General features: G+C 31.1%; 1 protein-coding gene across 1 annotated transcript in view; it reads left to right on the top strand.

The window, feature by feature from the left end:
* Positions 1-24,055, top strand: part of LOC126838310 (G-protein coupled receptor GRL101-like) — a 79,861-nt gene that overhangs the window by 43,157 nt on the left and 12,649 nt on the right. Inside the window, exons 3-10 of the mRNA XM_050572638.1 lie at positions 4,102-4,251; positions 9,018-9,122; positions 12,060-12,176; positions 12,251-12,373; positions 17,332-17,430; positions 17,578-17,733; positions 18,965-19,099; positions 22,960-23,223. Of these exons, the coding sequence (XP_050428595.1) occupies positions 4,102-4,251; positions 9,018-9,122; positions 12,060-12,176; positions 12,251-12,373; positions 17,332-17,430; positions 17,578-17,733; positions 18,965-19,099; positions 22,960-23,223 (1,149 nt within the window). The remainder of the gene's footprint in view (positions 1-4,101; positions 4,252-9,017; positions 9,123-12,059; positions 12,177-12,250; positions 12,374-17,331; positions 17,431-17,577; positions 17,734-18,964; positions 19,100-22,959; positions 23,224-24,055) is intronic.

Below are 24,055 nucleotides of genomic sequence, written 5' to 3'. Positions count from 1 at the left end.
CTGTATTAGCTCTAGAATGTGTGCATAAAAAAAAAATTGTAGAATTACAATAGGTATTATCACCAGACCTGGTCATCTAAGCGGCGCGGTAATATCAGTCTACAAAACAATAAATATATTTGTTACAGTTATAAAACTTTTTTTTGTGTGGTTTTAACATTCTCAAATTTAATGGCTGTATAAAATATTTTACAAATCAAATTCGACCTTATTAGTTTATAAGGTTTGATTTGAAATTGTCTCATATAAATTTACACTGTGCTCGTGTCCAATCGTTTGTTTGGACTTTATAAAGTCAAAGCAACTAATATTGTAGTATTTTATAATAGGTTTGTAAAATATTTTTTATTATATTTTGTAAATAACATCGTAAATATTTGTTAGAGTAATGTTAAAAGTTTATACAATTAAAAAAAAAAAAATACGTACAGCATGTTTATTAGTAGAGTTAAGACTATCTAATTCTATGTTGGCGGCTCCCAGGAAAAAAACACTGAATCTCTACAACATATTATATGTCGTATAAAAATTAAAATATAAGATACAAATAACTTTATAATCATTTAATGGTTCTTTGTTGACGAGAACTCCAAGCACCTCAATATCATGCGTATCAGTTTAGTAACTATTATACAACACGTAAATGAGTTTGCTTTGAATTTAATTACTAAAGAGTATAGATTCAAACGAAGCTTGTTTTCTTATTTAGCGAGTAAAGACAAAACAATTTTCGAAATTTGATCCTTAAAATTCAACAATTAATGATGATTATAGGTAAACATAATAACCATTACTCTAGCATCCAATGGACGTACGAGAATATCAATCGCAGCATAATAGATGTAGGTCTGATTGAATATGGTAATTTATCTCTATCAGAAAACAAGAGCAAAATAACGAGCACCATTACAAAAACGTATTAACTCCACACGGTAGGTTTTGCGGAGTTGTTGAAACAGGAAAGCTATAGAGAAAGGCAATAATTTAAAAATTAATGTTAGTAATTTATTATTTTGCGTTAAATTCATATTAATATTTTAGGTGCTGTAACACTGTGAAATATGTTATAGAATTGTAGTATTTGAACAAAACAGCAGTTCCACGTAAAATAAATTTAACGAATAATTTAAACAAATAATATAATATTATTCATCCGAATAATATTTTGTTTAAAAAGAACTAATGCGCAAGGGTAAGTAATCAAAATGATCAACATTCCATTGTTGTCAGTACTTAAACTTGTAGAAACAAATAAGAAGACATGTAATACAGAGAATACCAATGTTATTTTAAATTATATATTGCATTAGGTACAATTTAAAAAAGACAGCTATGATATATCAATGTCAACAATCTATGCTAAGGAAAGAAGAGAAAGCAATGAATAATAATTGTATATCTTCGTTTTCCCAATGTGATTCCTTAGTTTTTTTTTTTTTTTAAATAACCCAGTAAACTTTCAGAATAATTCGCCAAATATTATTTTTACTTATGAATTCATATCTTGTTTTTCTCATTCGTACTAAAATTATTATTCAAATTGAAATTAGAAATTATTTTTATTCAAATATACTTTTCATTACTATTCAAAAATTCCAGCCGTACCATTATCGCACTTTTTATTGGGATTTTATCACATTTCATTTATAAAAATGGCCCGTTGGTAAAAATAAATATTATAAATAATTGTATCGATTAATTGCTCAAAGTATTCTGTTAATTTTCTTAAATTAACAAAATAAATCGGTCAGAATAAAATAATTCGCGTTTGGCGAAAATGGCAAGTATTTTAAAAATATATTATTATTTAATTTATAAGAAAATCCATATTTTTAGTATAAAAACAGTTGTATATATCATATGCAATGTTAAACATCAATATAGTAGATAGTGCAAATAGGTTTATTAGCTAGATTTAAGCATCAACTTCAGAATATTTATCCCAGCAATTGTTTTTATTCATTTAAAATCCGATTTAACGAAATCGAATACACGGACATATGAATGATGATGATTTATGAGCTATTGATAAACCTATATTAGTTGTTGTAACATTATATACTGTAAGTAGTTTTTGAAGAAAACAAAAATGAGTTTTAGTAAAAAAAAAAAACCATTATTACATATCGTATTATATTATTTGATATAAAAATGTTTTTTGATTATTATTTGATCCCGGGGAAATGTTATGCCTCCTGATAAAATACATGTTTTTTTAAGTAAATATCTTCAAAGAGTTAATTAATAGAATTAATTTTTTTACTGAATTGAAAAATAATTATATTGTTGTCTATATTGTACATAATATCTTCAGGATATCTAGCGTAAAATAGAGGAAAATAAAGTTAATCGTCGTTGGCTGAAACAGTTGAAATCACATGAACAAGTTCTGTTGTAAATGCAACACAGAGCTCTGTATGTATTACAATAATTATTCAGCGTTATGCAGTGTTCTACGTTTTGCTAACAACAACCGTTGCTACAAAGTATTAACCATTGTAAGTTCCAAGAAAAAAACATGAGCTCATATTAAATATTTAAGTATGTAAACGTCTTATAAATTAGGTTTAGACTAATACATTTATTTGTTGTATGCTAGAATAAGTCTATGCTCAACGGCATATCAATAGAACTACATAGGGTAATAGCCGATAAACTATCGATTGATCGATAGCCGCGGAGTTATTTTTATGTAATTCTGTGAAAAATGCTAAAACCTTAAAGATATAAATTGTATAATAAAGTATTATAACGTTGAAAGAGATGCGTATCCAGTATTTTTTCTAGGAGAAATAAAATGATTTTTGTAATTTGTATTTAATGTAATTTTAGGATCGTCAAAATGAAATTTACTTAAGACTTTTGTTTAAAAGTTCATAAAAAGTGTGACTATGTTTTATTTCTGTTTTTAAGTTAAGCCGGGTAACGAATACTGACATTAAGTATGTTGGTTGATTTGGGGAAGTGTCGTTAATACCAGTTTGGAGAATTAGCTGTATATTGCACATTGCAAATGGTTATTCGTTTCGCTTACCGCTAATAGTTTCGTTAGTGGTTCTGGTGTTAATTGAATTTGCTTCTCCACTCCTTCGAATATCACTGCCCGAAACTAATGCTTTCGAATATTATTTTAATTTCAATTATTGCAGGTAAACAAAGAGTCTGGGCGGGACAAGGTTATTGCCTCTTAAAGTCGGAACCACAACCGGATAATTGTGAAGATAATGGTAGAGTTATGATTAGGTAATGCGACTTTAGAAATTTGGAATTCTCTTATATTAACTGAACCGAAATTATCTCATCCATTAAATTGTATAGTGGAACATGTAATTGGATTTAAGATCACTCGTTATGCGCTTGGAAACCGTCAAACGTGGTCGTGGATGTTTTGTGAGATATGTGCACAAAAAATATGTGAACGAAATTTAATTGTTAAGCTCTAACTTTAAAACGTTAATTATGGTAATTAACACAACAAACATAAATACAGCAAGAGAATTGGTATAAACACAGCTTATTGTTAAATTTATGTAATAGTTAACAAATAAACGGTCGCTTCTGCAGTAGACGATAAGTGATAACACATACATATTTATCCTCAAACGATACAACGGAAAAGCGGTTTACTTACTGCACAAAGAAATAGATAGTAAACATATGTTTTACATTTTTACACGAGGTATAGCTAAGTCTTTTGTGCAAATGTTGGTGAAATTAATTTGTAACGCTGACAAAATTGACAAGTAATTAACGTTGAAGTTATAAAGATTTTTTTTTTTAACGTTGGCTCTATTATCTTATGCAAATATGTATGTATCATAGCTATACTAATAATATTGTATTGTTCTATATGAGATAATATTATATAAAACGTACTATATTTAATTTATGCTAAAAAACACGTTTAAGAGTACACAGCCGAAAAATAATAATATAGAAAATATTAATATTGTCGGTAGTCCATAAAAAAGGTATGTAATATATGGCAACTAACAGATAATTATCGACAAGCGCGTATGTAGCTTTCAATGCATAATTGCGATGAATTGATATTGGAGATTTGAGGTTTTTTAATAATCCATTTTTTTTTTTTTTTTGAAGCCGACCACTTTCCAACTTTCACTTTGTGCCAGTCCAATTCGACCGTGGAGATGTTCCACTGCAACGCGACGGAGTGCATACCTAAGTCTTTGGTGTGCAACGGTATACCTGACTGTCAGATGGCCCAGGACGAATCGGTGTTCGAATGCGGTAAGTGACATAAGGCTTTCCTCCGTGTGATCTCATCAAAATCTGATATACTGGGATACAATACGTGTATAGTTTTCCCAAAAGTTACCTTTGTTAATAATGACGTGCGGAAAGGAGAACTGCCGTGTTTCTGGCCGGCTCACCTACGTGGTTGATAAAAGGATTAACTTAAATTAACAAACTAGAGTCTAGGGATGTTGTCGTATAATCCCGTGCAGGCTGTACGCGCGTATTTTGCTTTACACACATGCCAAGGAACCACCATGTTATTATAACGCAGCCAAAGTTTCGGTTAACATGCAAACTTGTAAGAAGAAAAGACTGAACCGATTGTGAACACCGACGAAAGGCATGTGTAAAAAAAAAAACGTTTACAACTGATATTATAGAGATAACCCCACATAAACACCGGCAGTTTATTTACTTAGGGTACATTTAATTATTACCTCTACCTACAGTTAGCCTGTAGAATAGCAAAACAGTTTCGCAACAAATACATTTATCACATTTACTCCTTACAATAATGTCAAAACTACAGTTGTAGTAAAAAACTAGATGAGTTTTAAATTATTAGATTAAAGGTGGTGACGTTATAACTTATATACTCCTATCACTTTCTTCTTAGAAACTAAAAAAGAGAACACTTTTAAAAGATACATAATTAAATTACTTAGCACTAAACTTATTCACTTGTGCTTAATAGAGGAATATAGGTTGCTTAAAAGTGCACTAAATGTTGTTATGAACCAAAATTATGGGTGCCAGAAGGATATACAAGTTTTTTAGATGGATTATGATATGTATGGTAGATTAAAGAATAATTTAACTGTAACATTATAATAACGTCATGCGATTTCTAAAATATATATACAAAATTAACAAACACAGATTGTTAAATCAAAAAAATAATACAGTTGTATTACCCTAGCAAATCCCACATATTGTGTTAAATGCGAGGGACTCAATTACTCCAAGGCTTTCAAGATCTCAACATAGCTGGGGGCCCCGGCCGCGTTCGTGCCTCGCGGTCCTAGCCAGGCCGACTCAGTTAGCGAAACTATATAATATAAATATATAAATTATTATTATTCATTTTAAGTTTTAAAATTATGATCTATTTGTTTATAACAAACACATTTCTTGCCAACTTGTCGTATAGTTTATAATCTTGTTTATATGCGGTCGACACGACGGCACCACGTGTTTCGAGAATTCCTAGTCGTCCACCAACGTTAATCTCAAGTTCGGTCAAAGTTTCGGCAATGCGGTCCGCTATAACTTTGTCGTTTTATTTTGGTCTTGATAAAACGTTAAAGAATTCGGTATCCTATTTGCTTACCTAGTCATGGGTTGATCAGCATAGGGCCGAAAGAGATTATCTTTGGATCGGCAGCCGAATCAAAATAACCCTGTTGGGTTCATAGTGTTACTTACTGTCGAGGTGTTGTGAATGAAATATAGTTTGACCTTTCTCGAAGTTTAATTCGTTTTGTCGGTCAAGCATTGAAACTTTACTTAAGCACATTCATTTCGGAGTGTATGGTATTTCAACAGTGCCGGCCGAAGGGTCGGACAAAATTGTATATAATATATATTTACATATCTGTTCAAAATAATTGTAAATAAATAAATGCGTAATAACCGTCAGATTTATTTTAGCCGATTCGATTTAAAATATATTTACGCCCTTAAAATCCCACGGGAAATTATCACGATTTGTTTGCATCCCAGTTTGACTAACGAACGAATAATAAATACCAATACTGATTGTGGTTCGCATAAACGTCATCCTCATTATTTTTACAGACCGCGCAATATAAAAAAAAAAAATTGTACGAAAGATAAAAATATGTTGAACGGCTTTGTAAATTACTTTTTACCTAGTCGTGTTATTCAACCTACTAGTTATAACGAAATCCCAGCATTATATTATTTGATGTGAACAGTTTTAGATGAACATTTTTAGTGAAAATCAATAAGGCCTAAATAAGGTCAAATCGTACATTTGTATCTTAAGCCGGTCCCACACGACTCGTGTACTTGGCGATCATCGTCATCCGCTCACAGAATTATCGTCTTTCGTATGGCGAACATAGACAATCGTAGACGATGAACTCCGAGTCGGATGACAATTTCAACAATAGTTAACAGGAACATTCGTTATCCCTTTGACTCGTGTCACATTTACAGACAACCATCGGGAAACGCCGAGTGAAAATAATCGTCATACTTTACGATTTATTATCTCCTACACGACTCGTAAAGTATAGCGATTGACGATCATTTGCCAAATACGCGAGTCGTGTGGGACCGGCTTAAGATACAAATGTACGATTTGACGTGGAAATACATCATATCTATTTACTATCTATGGCTTGAATATACAAGGTTATCGCATATCCCCAATTTATTATCACTTCACAAAATGCCAGCGTAAGAATATAATACTGTAAATGTATTATGTAAATATATACATAATAACTTTATAAGAAAATTGATTGACTGACCCGTACGCTTACATTTATATGCAGGTGCGTAAGAAGATTGTTTTTTTACTTATTTGATTTTTAAAAATCAAGTAAGTATGGTAATTGAAATGAAAAAAAAACGAGACCTTATAACTTTAAGAGCTTGAGAATAAGAAAAAAACAAAATGCTACACACTAAAAATGAGAAGATAAATGTTTATTTTAGTTTTAAATTTTAATATAAGATAATGTACAGGATTTCATACCCATGCGGTATAATGATTTTAATTAAAAAAATGTCAGCGTGTTACGATCTTATAACGCTTAATTTTCAATTTTCTTTTAAGCTATAAGAAATAGAAAGTTATAAGCTCATTAGAAAGAGCTTGGCATGACGATTAACAAAAATTAAAAATAAATGATTTAAGTTTTTTATAATTAAAATAATTGTCAATTTTAGATATTTTTCTTTCCACTCGCAGATCCCCGAAACCGATGAACTGATTTAGGTTGTTAAGGGGCTTATTAGAACCACCTTGGCATGTAGAAAAGCAGTGAAGAGTTTCAGAACCTTATCTGATACAGTTCTTTTACTACAGAGCTATTAAATTGTATATTACCATAAATAAATAAATAAAAAGCTGAAACATACATAAAACATTTTTTTTTTATAAAATTGTTTTAAATAATTCTCCAAATATTAGAAACCAAGAAAGTATGTATGCCGAAAGTATATACTTGGAAAGTGTTCTTAGACTAAAACCTATGATAGTGAAGAAAGAAGTCTGACGATTGACAGGTTTTTGTACAAAGCTACTAACATTAAGGGGAGGGTGACAATTTTATAGGATAATCACTACGTAGAAATATGTTTGACTTTAGGAATATGTGTTAGCCATACGTTGCACAAGAGGTTATATATAGGTATTTCGTATAATACTACTACCTACTCTCCTGAGTCTTACAAGGCTTTGAACGGAGCCATCGCAACATTTAAATTATCATCGTCTCCTACGCGGCACAATTCGAAACAATGCAATAAATTAGCCTTAAACCCAAAACGAGTATATTATAATGTCTCTAATTATTGAGGCACAAAGCCGAAACGAAGATTTAATTAATAGGAAAGAGTATTACTTTTGAAAGTGCAATGCAAGTCAGGTGACCCCTAATGCCGTCTTATAGTTTTTGTTTAATTTGTGGAGTTCAACTAATTATATACATTTTATTAAATTCGTTTTAACTCAACGATCTCATTTGGGTATAGAAACGACATATTTTAATACTGCAAGTAAATTTAACTTTAATAGCTATTTTCCAATTCATATCGACTTACAAATAATAATAAATATTAAAGTTGGATAATTTGATATCACAAGGATTACAGTGTTTTAGCTGCAATATGAAGGTATTGGTTTTACCGCGTTGTTTTAATTTTTATATTTTTGTGTCTGTACTCACGGTATTTTTTTATCTAATGGACGATGGAACGATTTCTACACGTAGCTCATGCCTGTAGATTAGAATCGTACAATTACTTTAGAAGGCCAATTTGAATGGATATCTTTCCGATGTAGCGCTTCAGATTAGTCATTAGAACAGGTAGGTACTTGCAAAATCCAGATTTTGAAAAAACCGATAGATTTCTAGTAATGTGTATTACTAATAGTATTAATAGTATTTCTAATAATGTAATGTCTAAAATATATTCAATAAAAAATAAATTGTAAAAAAAAACACTGAAAAAAAGTTATTAAAATTTTAAAAGAAGTTTTGAATATTAGAAAATCAGAACATTAATTGATGGTATATGTAATAAAACATGAACAAAATTTATAGTGAATTTAGTAGTACATCGAAGAAATAAGAAAAACTCGACTATAAAATATATTGAACACATTTATTAGTGGTTTGTATGTACGTTTAATACTTTTTAGTTTTTACCTGCTATAGTTACGTAGCAAAGGTTTTTTTTTATAGTCTCCACAATGTCTCAACCCCACTGTGCTGTCTGTTTTTACTGTGTTGAGTTTAATGTTAACAAAGTAACCAAATAGCAAAAAAGGGTTTTGAAATTTTAATGAGTAGACCGCTTTTGCAGACATTTACGTGTTAAACGAAAACACGAATTGATGTTGGTAAATTTTCTGCTGGTTTGGCTTTTAGGGCGGGATTTGGGGGAAGAGGACTACCGTAAACTTTTAAAATGTTAAGGAGAACGCCGGGGAAGCTAAATAAACGCTTGCGACACTTGGAAAGTCCGTATAAAGTTTGTTCATGTATAAAAATACTTTGCAGGTTGTCTGCAGAACGAGTACCGGTGTAAAAACAGCTGCATTGATTCAGTAAAGAGATGCGACAAGTTTGCTGATTGCGAAGGAGCAGAGGACGAGATCAATTGCAGTAAGTCGGCTAGCAAATTACATCAGTAAAAACTTTTTGTCCAAAATGCACGGTGTGGAAACCAACCACGAATCGACGCTTTTGTTTAATATTATTATTATATTATTTGTTCGACCCATACAAATATCCGGATACAGTTATTGTATCGGTGTGTATATGACGTACTTTCAGTTTATCTCTCGAGTATCATCTAACCAATCAACCGGTCGACCGACAAATTTTGTACTAATAATATATTATTGTTATTTACTATAAATTTTTACTGCACGTAGTAACGTTTTACCGACGTTTTTATTTTAATGAAATTTAATCGTTTATAAATCAAAACAAATGTGAAAAACTCTAGGCTTACAATCAACAAAAACGCTTATAAACGTTAATACAACGACGATGCTTCAAACTTTTTTCCTAAATTGAGTTTTCTAACTTAGATTTTGGCTGTTTTTATTAGGTAAAAACATTAAGAAAGTAAGTTCAAGTAATATAAATTTAATAAGTAAAAATAATAGGGTCAGTTTAAGGTGCTTTCCACCTTCACTTATACAATCTATTACATTTTTCAGCTAAACATTAATTGATCATACTTAGCTTAGTAACAACATTTTAATTTTAACCCAAAATTAATTTACTCTTTTATAAATTAAATACTAATTACTAAATATGGATATATGTTTCTTTAATTCTAATAATATTATTTCAGTGTTTTAGAAGTTCCGTCGTTCTAACACTAAATTTTACAAAAATATTGGTTAATATGCGTTATAAAAATAATTCATTTTTGGTTGATACGGTCCTCTAATTCTAAAGCGACGAATATTTCAACTATTTTTTGTCTTTTCTTTTTTCTACATTAATTTCTAGTGTTGTTCTTACTGTCTATATCTCATCCTCTATCTCGTTATTACATGAACATTAAACAGCCATTTCAATCTATGTGCTCTGTCATTTTTACTATAATAGACGTCCCTCTGAAGCTTCTTAATACAATATTATTTTATCCATCCAGATAATACTGTATTTTAATATAAATAGGCGAAACACGACTATTACATGTCGTAAATTAGAAGTTTTGAATTTTTTCTGTTTGTTAGTGGGAGAAGAGGCGAGATATTTATGTGACAATTATTTTTATATACTTTATTAAGATTATTATAATTAGAACTAAACAGGATTCGACCAAATTAACCTAACCTGACAGTGTTAGTATAGAGCGAAAATATATGGGTTAAAACTAGAAACGCGAAAGGAAAAGGAAAAACAGCAACAATGGTAAATATTACAATGTTGAGCGAACACGTCTGCCCAAGTAACGGTCGATGGGATGAATCCGATAAATTGATTCGGAAGTTGTATATCTACTATTTTCAAACGTGTTGTCTAGCTTATACTAGACGTACTATAATCGGATAGTATGCTGTCTGATAAACCGAACCCGACATCGAGACGTCTGATTGAACTTTTATAGGAAACGGTAACAAAATTGGAAATGGAATAGTTTTCGGTGTTCCACAATAATTCTGCCGTACCGCAGAATTGGAACCAAATGGCCTTGCGGTATTGCATTGTGAAGAGACTCTATGCTATAAAGAAAAATTATTTTACCGCGATTTCTGACAAAAAAAAAAATATATATATAAATATTTCACAACATATGTGATTTTAACGTGCTACATCAGCCGTGCCATTCAGTGTTCAATGGACTATATAATTATTATTTTTTCCTCCATTACCATCGAAAATCAGCAATAAAATTCGGATTCACCTACAGTCGACCGCGTCTAGTCTTATCCGATTAGTTGTGGCTATTTTATATTTAGGTCACCTGGTGTACGTCATTGTCATTGTGTTGAATTAAAATCTACGTGTACACTGCACATAAAAACTAAGGTGATTAATTTTTAATAACGCAGCTATTTTATATGACGGATTGTAAATAAACGCATGTTCCTATTCGACCTTTAGAGGATCAGTAAATATTTAAAACCTTTTTAAAATTCCAAGAAACGTTATTCGACCGTTATTAACTGGGACCATCGAGTGACAAACTTTGTGGAAATTCGAGCAAATATATCCGAGAGTTATCCATCAGAGCATCTACCTTTTGTGACCCTAAGTGTTTGACGTTTTCTATCTCTATTATACAGTGACGGAAAAACGAAATAACGGTGAAGAAGTATGTAAATAACAACAAAATAAAAAATAGTTTACTATCTCTTTTCTACAATGATGGAAACCCGAAATAAGGTCGAAGAAGTATCTAAATAACAAAAAAGTAAACGAGTTTTCGAAAAATCGAATCAATCGAAAGCCAAAGCGTTAGCAAAATCCGAAAACAAAAAAAGAAACTTAAAAAAATTATATTGAAAATGTACACGTTAATAACTAATTTGGTTAGTATTACAACAGTTAATGAAAATAAAATAATGTCGTTGGTATAAACCATAATGTATTGTTTACGTCAACTCGATTGATTTTTTAATTTAAAACTTTTTTGACACAGTGTACAAAATAGACCATAGGTGTAAATCAGAAGATGAGTTATCATAATATTGTAATAAGATAATATATATATATATACACATTTTTTTATTAGAATACATTAATAATGCTAAGTTATCTAAGTTCCCTATGTTTACATATGTATTTCGTACACTTTTTTTTATGTCTTTTATGTTTGTCAACCACAACTTACAAAAGGAGGGTCACTACTTAGATGACATTATTGCCTCTTAATTAAAATTTTTTTATGGAATAACAAAAATAACATTATGTAAATTGATTTTCGGAAAAAAATGTAGATTACATTTCGTTTAAAATTAAGTGGTTTATTGATTTTTTATCAATCTGTCTACCAGTAATGAAACCTGATCAAATTGCATTTACCTAATAATTATTGTTGTTACATTAAAATGTTTGTTTTTCGACGTGACATTACAGAGACGCACGTTTGTCCTCCGACTCATTTCAAGTGCGCCAATTACTTTTGCGTGCCCACGGACAAGGTATGCGACTTTAAAGATGACTGCGGTGATGGTTCGGACGAAGAGCATTGCAGTGAGTTATTTTACTAAACTAGACTCGACGAAACGCCGAGTTAATTATACTAACAGCTGTTTACCGTGTTTCAGAGCACAGAGAGTGTTGGTACAAAGAGTTTAAGTGTAAGAATTCGGAGTGCGTTCGGCCAGCATATCTGTGTGACGGTGAGGTAAACTGCGTGGATGGATCCGACGAGGAAAATTGCGACACGAGTAAGAAAATTACAAATAACATAATATATAATTACATACATATGTATATATATATATCATAGGCAGTATAGTGAGGCATTCTTTTTAAAGTCGTCGGTATTGTTTTAACACACATCTACTGGAAACCGAAAGGCCATAAAAAGTAAGATATTTAGGAGGAGGAGGAGTTTAAACATAAAACCACACAGAGCTTGGGATTTTTAAAGTGCACTTATTCGGCGTTTGACAGAATTGAGCTGGTAAGGTTCCAATGGAGATGTAAATAAATCTTTTTTTTAAGAAGGAACGTATATATTATCTAATATACGTATGTATCTATTATATTATATGCAACGGATGTGTCATGGTCACTTGCCAAATTTTGCTTACTTTATGTGTTACAAGCATGTATGACATTTCACCGTAATACACCCTGTATAATAATTTATTATACCTAATACTTTACCAACCAAATATATTCAAAGATTACTCGCAGCCTGAAAAGGCACCACATGAAATTCCGCAGTAAAGCCAAACGGTTAACCGTTATGATATGTGTAATTCGGAGTACAGCCGAAGGCCATCGAACAGTTTTCTGAAAACACAATCCGTAAAAGCAACGTAGGAATAAATATTTTTTTCAATATCCGTATTCTGTTGGGCGCGATATAAGTTCTAACATGTACCGTAATATATGGGGTATAGCCCAGTAATCTGACAGATCCATTATACGTCATTTTTATGTAAATCGATCAGATCATCTTGATACGATCTATTTTATATTACTTTTCCCGAATTGCATTCAACTTTTTATTACATTTGTTTATATTTCTCTTTAATGTAAATTTGTTTATTTAAATATTTACCTACAGACCGTATCACACTGTTTTGACAAACAAAGTAGGTATAATACTTATTATGAAGAGTTCAGGAGAAAAAGCAAACAGTGACATAAAAACGATTAAATATATTAAATCGTAATTTATTGCTCTCGTACAAAATGCAAAAACTTAAATTTGTATTGCTAGATTTTTTTAAATTAATATGTTACCTAATGTGAACAACGGAAGTTCAGGATATCGGGGCTGTTAATAATCTCAGTGGTAAGAAATCTATAAAAGGTTATTTATGTGTGATAGGGGAGGAGGGCAGAGGAAAAAAAGACCGGAGTACGCTCGAAAATGGGGCGGAATGGACAAAAATGAGGAATGAGTGCACAGGAAAGAAATAATGACCAAAACCTAAAAGGACGTAAACGTAATATATTCGCGTGTAAGATTAAGACCATAATTTATTAAGTACACACATACTGATAAGGCGATGTCACGAGGGAGGAAGGGATCAGGAGTACCAACCTAGCCTAATTTAACCTAACCACAACATGCACGTAAATTATTTATATATCATGTATAAATAAGTAATGAGAAGTCCATGTGGTTTTAAGAAAAATGGCCGTTGGGGTACCAAGGGAATCAGCAGTCTTGTTACTAATGATCCTGGAGTGTCCGGAGGCCCAAAGGAACTGCAATACTGCCAGTAGGGGATTGACGGGACAAGTGAGATCTATTGAAAATAAAGAGGAATATTTTTAGAAGTAAAGGGATTGGGAAAAGGCAAGAAGGCAGGCTTGAGAACCGTAGCACATCAGGAATCATAAGTGTGGAGTCTAAAAATAATAATGGAATATTAAAAAGTTAACAAAAAACGTTTTGACGTTAACATTTCTTTTGGTTGAGAGTCTACCAAAAAATGTGAGTCAGATTTTTTTGATCGATTTGTACGACGTCATAAGTGTTCATGATCCAATATCCTTCCCAAAAGGGATTTATTTCTATGCTTCACTTTAATAGTCTGACAAAAAAAGGTAAAGTATAGAGATATTATGTATTTTCAAGAGCTTTTTAATATTTATAAAAAATACTCCTATTGTTTAAAAGTATTTTCGAAGAAAGAAAAATCGTGATTTACGTAAAAGACTATTCATATGAAATGGTATATTTTATATTTTTAAAAACTGCGTGACGTTAGGACAATTTGTATAAACATTGTCGTGTCTTTGTACTTGGTCACATATATACACCTCTGAGTTGAAAAGAGTTAAATTAAAAATATACCTCGTTAAATGTGTAAATCGTTTGATGGGTTTTGTTATTAAAACAAACTCGACAACATTTCGAAAATCGAAAAAAAGAGAACAATGTTTATTCAATGAACGTTGTATCGTCTTTTAAAATTGAAAGTCGGTAAAGTATAAAAATATGCGTACATTTTTAATAGGCTCTATTGCTGGTTCCCTTAATAATTCCACGATAAACAGTTCAAATTATTAATAAATACCTACTACCGAAACAAAAAAAAGCGAAGGGAGTATACAGTACCAACTATCAGTTTAATATTTCCATATTACAATAACTCTTTTATGGCTATGTTTGTAACCGGTATTTTTTGGTGGTATTTGCCCTATATTTTTAAGGTTTGTGCTCACCAATATATTGCATTATATATGCATTACAGCACAATATTTATGTAAACGTTAATACTCTGCTGATTTATGATCCGATTTGAAACATAAATATGATTTGCATAACAGGCGTCGTTTTTCCTTAAAATTTTACTATTACTAGAACTATACCTACTCTATGTACATGTTGTGTATGGCAAAAAAAAAAACAAAACATTTCTTGATAGTAATTTGACTATGTGTGTGAGTTAATTTTTTTTTTTTAATATGATTATAAGGCTTGAATGGGAAGTGATTTCCATTAAAAATATGGAAATATTTTAAGAGTACTCGATAAATATTGTTTAGAAACTAGAATAACGTGTACTTTACTGGTTAATACATATAATATTTTAAACCGCTGCAGTCAAAATAATGTTATTACTCTGATTTACGACCAGGATGAACTGGAATTCTTCTCGTCTTTGTCCTGTACTATTTATAGTATATTATATTTTATGGTGTTTTTTGTGCCGACTACAATGTATCCATATCATTCATCACCATGAGGACAATGGAACGAATTATACTTTTGCGTTGTGTTTTGTTGATGACAATCGCTACTGTAAACCAGGAGAACCTATAAACCGTAGATTTTAATTACATTTTCAATTCTGTAGCTCATAGTATAAGTCTTCGGTGATCCGCCTAGCAAAATTGTTGGCTATTAAATCCAAAAATACCACTTACTTCGATAGTGTGTGGGGATGTGTAGAGTGACCAGAAGTTTTAAAGTTCAAAGCGGGATGCTAAGTTTTTAGGGGAGGGTACTGTAAAAATAAAACACTAAAAATTTAACCACTTTAACTTGTATTATATTTTTCTGTCGAATAATGTTTTTTTTAACAAATGTGGTGACTCTTTTAAATATTTATAAAACTGTTGAAATTAATATTTTTTTTAATGTCTCAATTTCCCGGATGCAAAAAATGATATGAAAAAAATATATTTTACAGAAAATATCACCCTACTAGTTTGGGTTACATACGCGTTGTTATCGTATTTGTATAGCTTACTTATAACAATTGTAGTTTTTATATAAATTACATTTTTTTTTTACCGAAAAAATACCAGCGATATAAAAAGTTTTTGGACGCATTACATACCATTTGTATTGAATGTGATAAACAATTAGCTTAGCATAACGTTCATTTGTACACAGTATGTCCTCTAAAATCCAATGTGACATCCAGAATGTTTAAAATTTAATTTATTTTTGTAATATTATATTTAAAAATATAAGTTAAATGGTCAAAATTCTGGATTAAAGTTAATTAAAGAGAAGACATGTTTAAAATTTCGATTTTCTCTTAGTGGCGTAACTAGAAACTAAAGCCAGGGGTGAGACATTTTTTTGCGCCTTATATTACATATTAACGTGTACAGTAGTACACCATACAAAAATGACCTTAAATGCGTCGTTGAATAGGTTTTATTTTTCGAGGGCAGTTATCGATACTAAAAAATAATATTTTAACTTAAATTGGATTTAGTTTGAGTGTCAAGGGAACATTTAATTTTAAATATTTTTTAATGATTTCATTATACTACATACACTAGTTTGGCTACACAATGCACAAGTTGGATACAACATTTCTAAGTCATAGTGTCCCGCCAAGTTGTTTACAATCGTACTTTTCTTTTAACAGTTTGTTCCCGAGTCCAATTTCGGTAATGGCGGTTTAATACATTTAATTTTAATTATTGTAACTATATTTAAAAAAACACTTAAACTAGGATTAATATTTTAAACTATTTTTCTGTAACTAAATACATAAGTATTTAGTATTTATGTTTTTTTAGTTAATCTAGAAATACAAATAAAAAAAAGTGTGTAACATTTTTTATCAGAGAGGCGACGATCCAAATGATCAGTATGGTGGTAGTATTGATGTTTTAGTTCAATATAATAATTTTCGATTTTAGTTCAGTCACCATTTTTTAGGAACATTTTAGCATTCTAGTCATCTATATTTAGTGGACTGCGTATGCAATTCACACAAACCTTAACGATTTATTAGATTCCCTTTTTTCAAAGTTTTCGTTGTAGTGATGGTATGTTTAAAGCGCTGACTGTGTAAAGTTGAAGTTTATGATATAAAAATACAGTTAATACTGATTGGTGCGCTTATGTTTGTTTTTATCTTTAAGTACTTGTTTTTATCAAAATACAGATTAAAATTAAACCATACGAGCCACGAGTTGATATTTATTTATAAATAACATACAATTTATAACAAAACAACTACAAATTCCATAATCGCAAACGCGCTATATTTGCACATTATAATAGAATACACCATTGCCGGGGAAATAGTGTTAGGGGAACGCAGGTTTATGTCAGGTCGGTGTTAGTATGTCGTGTACGTCGATTTGCATATACTGTCGCTCGGATTCTGTTATCGAAACAAATAGAAGTATTAATCCGGTTAGTTTGACTTGTAAAATATAACGATGGGGGTCTTGGGGCTTTTTGCAGGCGATTTCGTCAAATGCGGCACCGGGCAGCTGGTTCATTCTGCGTTCTGGTGTGACGGATGGCCCGAATGCGAAGACAACCATGCAGACGAATTACAATGTAATTTTTCTTTGATGTTTTCACACATATTTAGGATGTAATGAAATTGTGTTGAGACCGATGAGGCCGACAATGACGATTGCGTTATGGACGTTTGCCGGTGATTGACGGACTTCCGATTTGATGAGGTTGCTTCCTTTTTCTTAGGCAACCGGACGTGCGCCACCGACCAGTTTCGGTGTCCGAACGGCAGGTGCATTAACGAGGCCAACGTTTGTGACGGACAGTGCGATTGTCTGTGGGACTCCAACGGGGCGTGCGCTGACGAGACTCACTGTTCGGATTACTACTCGCTCACAGACGGTAAGTACCTGTACGAGTATAGGGACTGTATAAGGTTTTACAATAGGGATTTTGCGGCATTAACTATTAACGTTCATCCGCCGGAAGTCGTCATCGCCGTCATTAGCCTGCGACAAAATATCACCGACCGCGTTTCTACATACTTACACAATATAATATTACAATTTACAGACGTTCCCGTGGTACATTATTCAGTCACCGAAGGCGAAATAACGTTAACGGCTCACGAGCACTGTAATGGTATTAGTTTCCATTCGTGTTTCGGGGACGGGATAAATTAAAATTCAACGAAAGCGTCGCCAATTTAGCTTCCAAACGAAAATGCACGGTCCCGCGTTAACGATGTCCAATTGAAATTTTAACACCGCAATGGTTCTAATTCGACCTATTACGTAATAGACACACTCGGGACTTTAGCTACCTACAATTAATTGTCAAATATAATCGCCCGGACCGTTATTTCGGGTGTAATCTAACGGAAAATATAACTTCTATATCGCACCACATCGCAACTGGTAAACGGTTCGTTAAAATTCTACAAAGCAGTGATTGCAGGTACTATTAGTTGCACACATCTCTCAAAAAGTAAAATAAATAATTTAGCAGTAAGATCCTTTATAGCTAGCCAACGGTTGTATAGTATTTTCTTATAAATTGATGAAATCAATTGTTATTGCAATAAAAATAATAATAATAATATTTCCAACGATTTTATTGGCGCCTGACTCCTATTTTGATGGGTCACATGACTTTCTTGGTTATGGAGCTAAAAAGATCAGAAAAGTGTTGATATTTGAAAATCGATAATCTCGGGATTAGATACCCAGGATACCGGTATTTCTTCGTGGGATACATGCAATATATACATAGTGTTTCACGACGGCCTAACAAATTTACATATAATTTCTATGTTAATCTCTCAGAGTGTCAGGTCACGTGTCATGTCACGCGTTACACCCTTTATGTGTAAATGTATACACACATGGTAAACAGTCTAATGCGATTATATAGACAATCTGGTTAAATCTCTTGCCGTGTTGTCCTACGTTTGCAGTTCGGGGTTTTCGTCCCAGTACATATTAATTGGCTAAATTGTTTAAATGTATTGTTCGCGGTTTGTATCCACCTGTACTTCCGGTGTATTCGACAATCAGTGCGTTTAATTAACCGCAGAACTCCTATAAATTATTGTGATTTACGTGTTTCTGTATGCGTATGTTCTGTTATGTAGGGGTCGTCGTATGCCGGCGAGGGTCGTCGCTGAATTGTTGGATGCCCGAGGGATCATCGTCCCGGTGCATTAAGGAGCGGTACATCTGCGACGGCCGTAACGACTGTTTCAATGGATTCGACGAATTCGGTTGCGGTAAGAGCGGTATTTAAAAAACAATTTTTCTTATAAAATGTTAAACGTCCGTCGTTGGATTTAATGGCCTAGTTACCGAAAGTTTTGTGCAGAAAACGAATACATCCATACCTATTTACTTTACGGTTTGCTTGGACTTGCGTTTTGTATCCCTCGAGTATCACAGATGATTTTAACATTTTTAGCGTAAACGGCTGGGGCATGATGCTACATTCATCCTATAATCCTAGTATAAGATTAATAGTACTTAGCAGTATCCAAAAACGCTTTTATTTGGCCAATACGTTGGTACAAATACATGTTCTACGGTATTTATAAGCCACCAGACTCTGTCAGTGGAAATCGAAAAAGAAAATCTCCCTAGACAATCTTTCGTCGATGTTTTTTTACCAATGTGAGCACTAAATCTCTTTGAACGAAATGTGTTGGGTTATTTAAAAAAAAAATTGGCTTTGACCCGTTTAACTAACGTGTTTTAATTTAAAACAATAAAAACGTTAGTACAGTGGGTCGGGGCAAAGTGGTGATGGAGTATATTGTGACGGGTCACGCATCTACGGGGATTATTATAACTTAAAGTGGTAAATCATTTTCAAAAAACTTTACATGATAAAAGTATTAAAGTACATAAATCATTTGGTTGATAATAAATGTGATTGCAATCATGTTATTTTATATTTTTAGATGTCCCCGCTAAAATACGTGACTACAGATATTTTTTTAAGTTTATTATTATTATTTTTTTAGGAAAATTATATACTGAAGATATAGACTAGATGATTGAGAATTTAATAATACATGTAAAACTTATTTAACATTAAAAAATAATGTATTTAAATAGATAAAAGCGTAATTGTTTTAAAATAAAGAAAACAATTTATGCATAATCCAGTAAGATTTACTAGGGCATACTTGTTTGATGTTATTTTTGATAAAATCTCAAAATGACTACGAATGCCAAGATTTGCATTGTATTGAAAACAAGAGGGAATAAATGAAATATAACCATAGCCGCAGTATTCGTTTAAAGCTTTTGGTTCTATATTTGTAGTATATTTCTATTGTCAAATTTTCAAAATTAATTAGTTTCACCTTGTGCGGTATTTCACAAATGACGCCCACGATTAAAGTCCTACACAATAGAAACCCGATGACAAATGTAATTCAAACTTAAGGTTACTTTGGTCGTTTTTCAAATGCAATGCTTAAATCCTAAGATAAGCCCAGAAGTCTCGAGTAAAAATTTTAATGAAACTGCTTGGACTGCAAAAGAAGAAAGGATCCGAGGTCGTTTAGTTTTAGTTTTGGATTTATGCTGATGAATCGGTACACCATGCGTTCGGTATATAGCTGTTAACCGCACGATATGCTTACAATTATATTCTAAGTACTAAGACTTCATTAAATAACAGACTGCAATTGCCCGCCTACGGCCTAGTAAAATACGAAGGCGGATCCAGTACCAGTAATTTTTCACTCATACCATTGTCTTCATTATTCTAATTGACCTAACATTTAAAACTATAAAGTATACAAGATAATTCATTAAGGATACGACACTAATTTTTTCTTAAAATTATTTTAATTTCAATTTTGTTGGTTTTTTAAAAATATATTATTTATGTTATCTTACAATATTATAAAATTATTAAATATTTAACTTTTTTAATAACTTTTTTCCAGAGCTCTATCAACTTTCCAACCTTAAATGATAACGTATATAATTAATTAACTTTTTTTATCGAATTTTGGATAATTACTTTTAAAGTAACTAAAGTTTAAATTTAAGAACGTTTTGAAGGGTGGAGAATAGTATCTAATATTTCTATATGAGCGCATTATTTAATTGCACTATCCCGTTCTAAATTATAACTTAAGTAATTTAATATTGAATTATTCAAAACTGGTTAGCGATCAGTTAAAATTGTTAACAAATTATTTTTAATTTGAAATATTAATTAAATATATACGTTGCTGTTTAATTGATACATCTTTAGGAAAAAAAATTTGAGTATTGTTTAATATTGTAAAGTAACATAAACTAAAGTATCTTCAAAAAGAAAAACTACAAAGTTGCAGTTGTTTTAAGATAAAACGAGTATCTGTTCTTAATGAATCACCCTTAATGCTATAACAAAACAATTCATTTAAACAGAATTTTTAATTCTACAAAATCGATGTATAGTTTTTTTGGTAAAATTGTTTTATATGAAGTCGTTAATGAAGGAAATTACAATTATCATAACAATAACGTTAAAACGCTAAAATGTTTACCGACTTAATGTTCATATAAGAAGTATAAAAAAAACTAAAACAATGTTTCGAGTTTATTGAAATAATTAACAATTGCTTAAAATATATTATATGATCTTCAGACAAGCGAAGGAAAGAGGCACGTAAGAGTTAAGAAGAGAGATGTCTGTAGATTATTGGTCAAGGCTCAGGAATTTTTTATAGAGAAATAATTAAAAATGAAACAAATATATATAAAATTGCTAGTTCTAAATAGTTTTAATTATAAAAACCAGTAACTTTGTTCAGGGTTTTTTGTTTTAATTGTTAATATATTGACGATATTGTACTTATTTAAAAGTATAGTTTTAAAGGGATATAAAGCTTTTTAACATTTTCTGTAAAGCTGAGGCTTTTGTTTTAATTTATATTATTTATAAAAGTACACTTTTATAGTTATATTATACTGTATAGTAGAGTTATACATATCGATTTTTTCAAAGTATTTACTTTTTCGGTTCTTCTCTACTGTCATGTAAAAATATATATATTATATAATATATTAGGTCTCACTGTTTTGTATTTTTAAAATAAATCAACTTAAAAAACTTCTACAAACTGCCAAGACATGTGCCATAAAAAAGAAGACTTGTATTTGTGTGCCCTATATGAGTTCTTTATGTTAGGGTTGAAGGTATAAACAAATAAATAACAATCAATACTAGGAAAAAATACGCCAATTATAAAATTTTGGTTGCCAAAATGATAAAATGTATAATGAAACATTGATATTAAAATCATCATTATTGTTAAAACGTAGATGGGCTAACATTAACTAAAACATGTAGGTATATTACATACGTTTTTAATATACTCTTCCGATAATTTATTTGATTTACCGGGTTTATTGTAAGTTGTCGGTTAATCAATGTTATATGAGTTAAAATCAATAAGGTCGCGGGAATAGAAATTTAGTAATAAATTAAAAAGCAAGCCTTATTTATCTCACCTGAAATGTAACGTTTAAAAGACTTTTTAAAGTAATTTTTCATTCGAATAAGGGATACACAGATCGCTAGATTACACTAGTATTCTTCAAATCATCAACATTTAAACAGTTATTTGTGTGATAAATAATAGTAATAAATTAATTAATTAATAATCAGAAAATTGCTTCAAGATACTTTCAGCATACAACCGATGTTGCATTTCCATTATTTATGTATGATAGAATGAAAATTTAAAACAACCAGAGGTCTGGTGGCAATTAACTAAATACCTATACCTTTACATAGAGACATTACAGTGCTTATAAATAATTCTGCCGTTAAGGGCATGAAATACCAGAGCGACAGTGTTTATTGTAGCTTTTATCTTGTAGTTTACCGCGACTTATTACCTAGGCCTCTGGCGACTATTTTGGATTCAAAAAAATGCCAGTAGCCGGAATATTGAATGATGCATAAACATTTATATTATGTATTGTTATGATACTTAGTAATAAGGTCTTTTATATGCTCACATACATTTAAGCAACATTGTTTTTATAATTTCTGAATTGAAACGGAATGGAATGTTTATTTCTTAATACATTGTTTTTATATCCATTTATAACTATCGTCCTACAGAAGATGAAAGTTCGAAAGATGTGGAACGTTACGATATGGAAGACGGTTTGTTTCAATGTCGTGACGGTCGGTGGCTAGACATTTCTGGTCATGTGTGCAATTACCGAGACGAATGTCTGCATGGCGACGATGAACTTAAGTGTGGAGAACAGCCGGCTTGTAAGACCAAACAGTTCAGATGCGACAATGGGGAGTGTATAGAAGGCATCGGCCGGTGTGACGGTCACACCAACTGTTGGGACAAGAGCGACGAAATAGGATGTGGTAAGTATCTTTTACCGTACAAGTAGGTACAAATGTTTAAATTATATATTTTAAAACAGCTACTTTTCGGGTTGATTTTTGTAATCTTTTACATAGAAATGTTTATTGAAGATCCAACATTATATTTGGTTTTCCAGTTTTACTAAATGTAATCTAAAAAAAAAAAGGTAGATTCTTACACTCGTAGGAAAAAACATAAGATCATGAACATGTCTTATGGCACATTCAGTTTTACTTGCAAATGAAAATTCGGGAAGTTATAAAACCTTTAACCAGGTCTATGTGATTTTTAAAAAGTATTAATGTAAATATTGGACCTTTCGTTTTTGTTATTTTGTATTATTATTATTATCCATATTTCTAATTTTATTTATGTTGTGATCATTTTTGTGTCATTTTATTTGTCATTTATATTATAAAATTACGTTTGATGCTTGCATATAAATAAATAAATAAACATATCAACGGCTTGGGTACTTATGCGGTAGAGTAATTGTTGGTTTAATAAAAAATGATCAAAATTGTATTTTATAAAAAAACATTAACAAACAAACACAAAAATTTACTTTAAATATAATATAATTAAAAAAATGTTTATTTTGTTTGTATCATAATATATATTGTATTATATAGGTAGAAAAAGGTTTTTGTGGAAAAATACGGTGTTTCAATAATATTAAATGGAACTATTAAAAAATATACACTGTTTACTTCGAGCCCATTGTTTGAGTCGCAGCATAACTTGGAATATATAATCTAAATTGTAAAAATAAACGAGAGCACTACGTAAATAAGTTCTTAGCAATGCACCCAAGCTAAACAAATCGTATTC

This window comes from Adelges cooleyi, unplaced genomic scaffold (genome assembly GCF_023614345.1).
Source record: "Adelges cooleyi isolate 19-005CV unplaced genomic scaffold, UGA_ACOO_1.1 ACOO_flye_CR_arks_rails_tigmint_CR_PRNA_30, whole genome shotgun sequence".
NCBI lineage: Eukaryota > Metazoa > Arthropoda > Insecta > Hemiptera > Adelgidae > Adelges > Adelges cooleyi.
The sequence above is the reverse complement of the archived record's forward strand: the minus strand, read 5'-3'. Positions and strand labels throughout refer to the sequence as shown.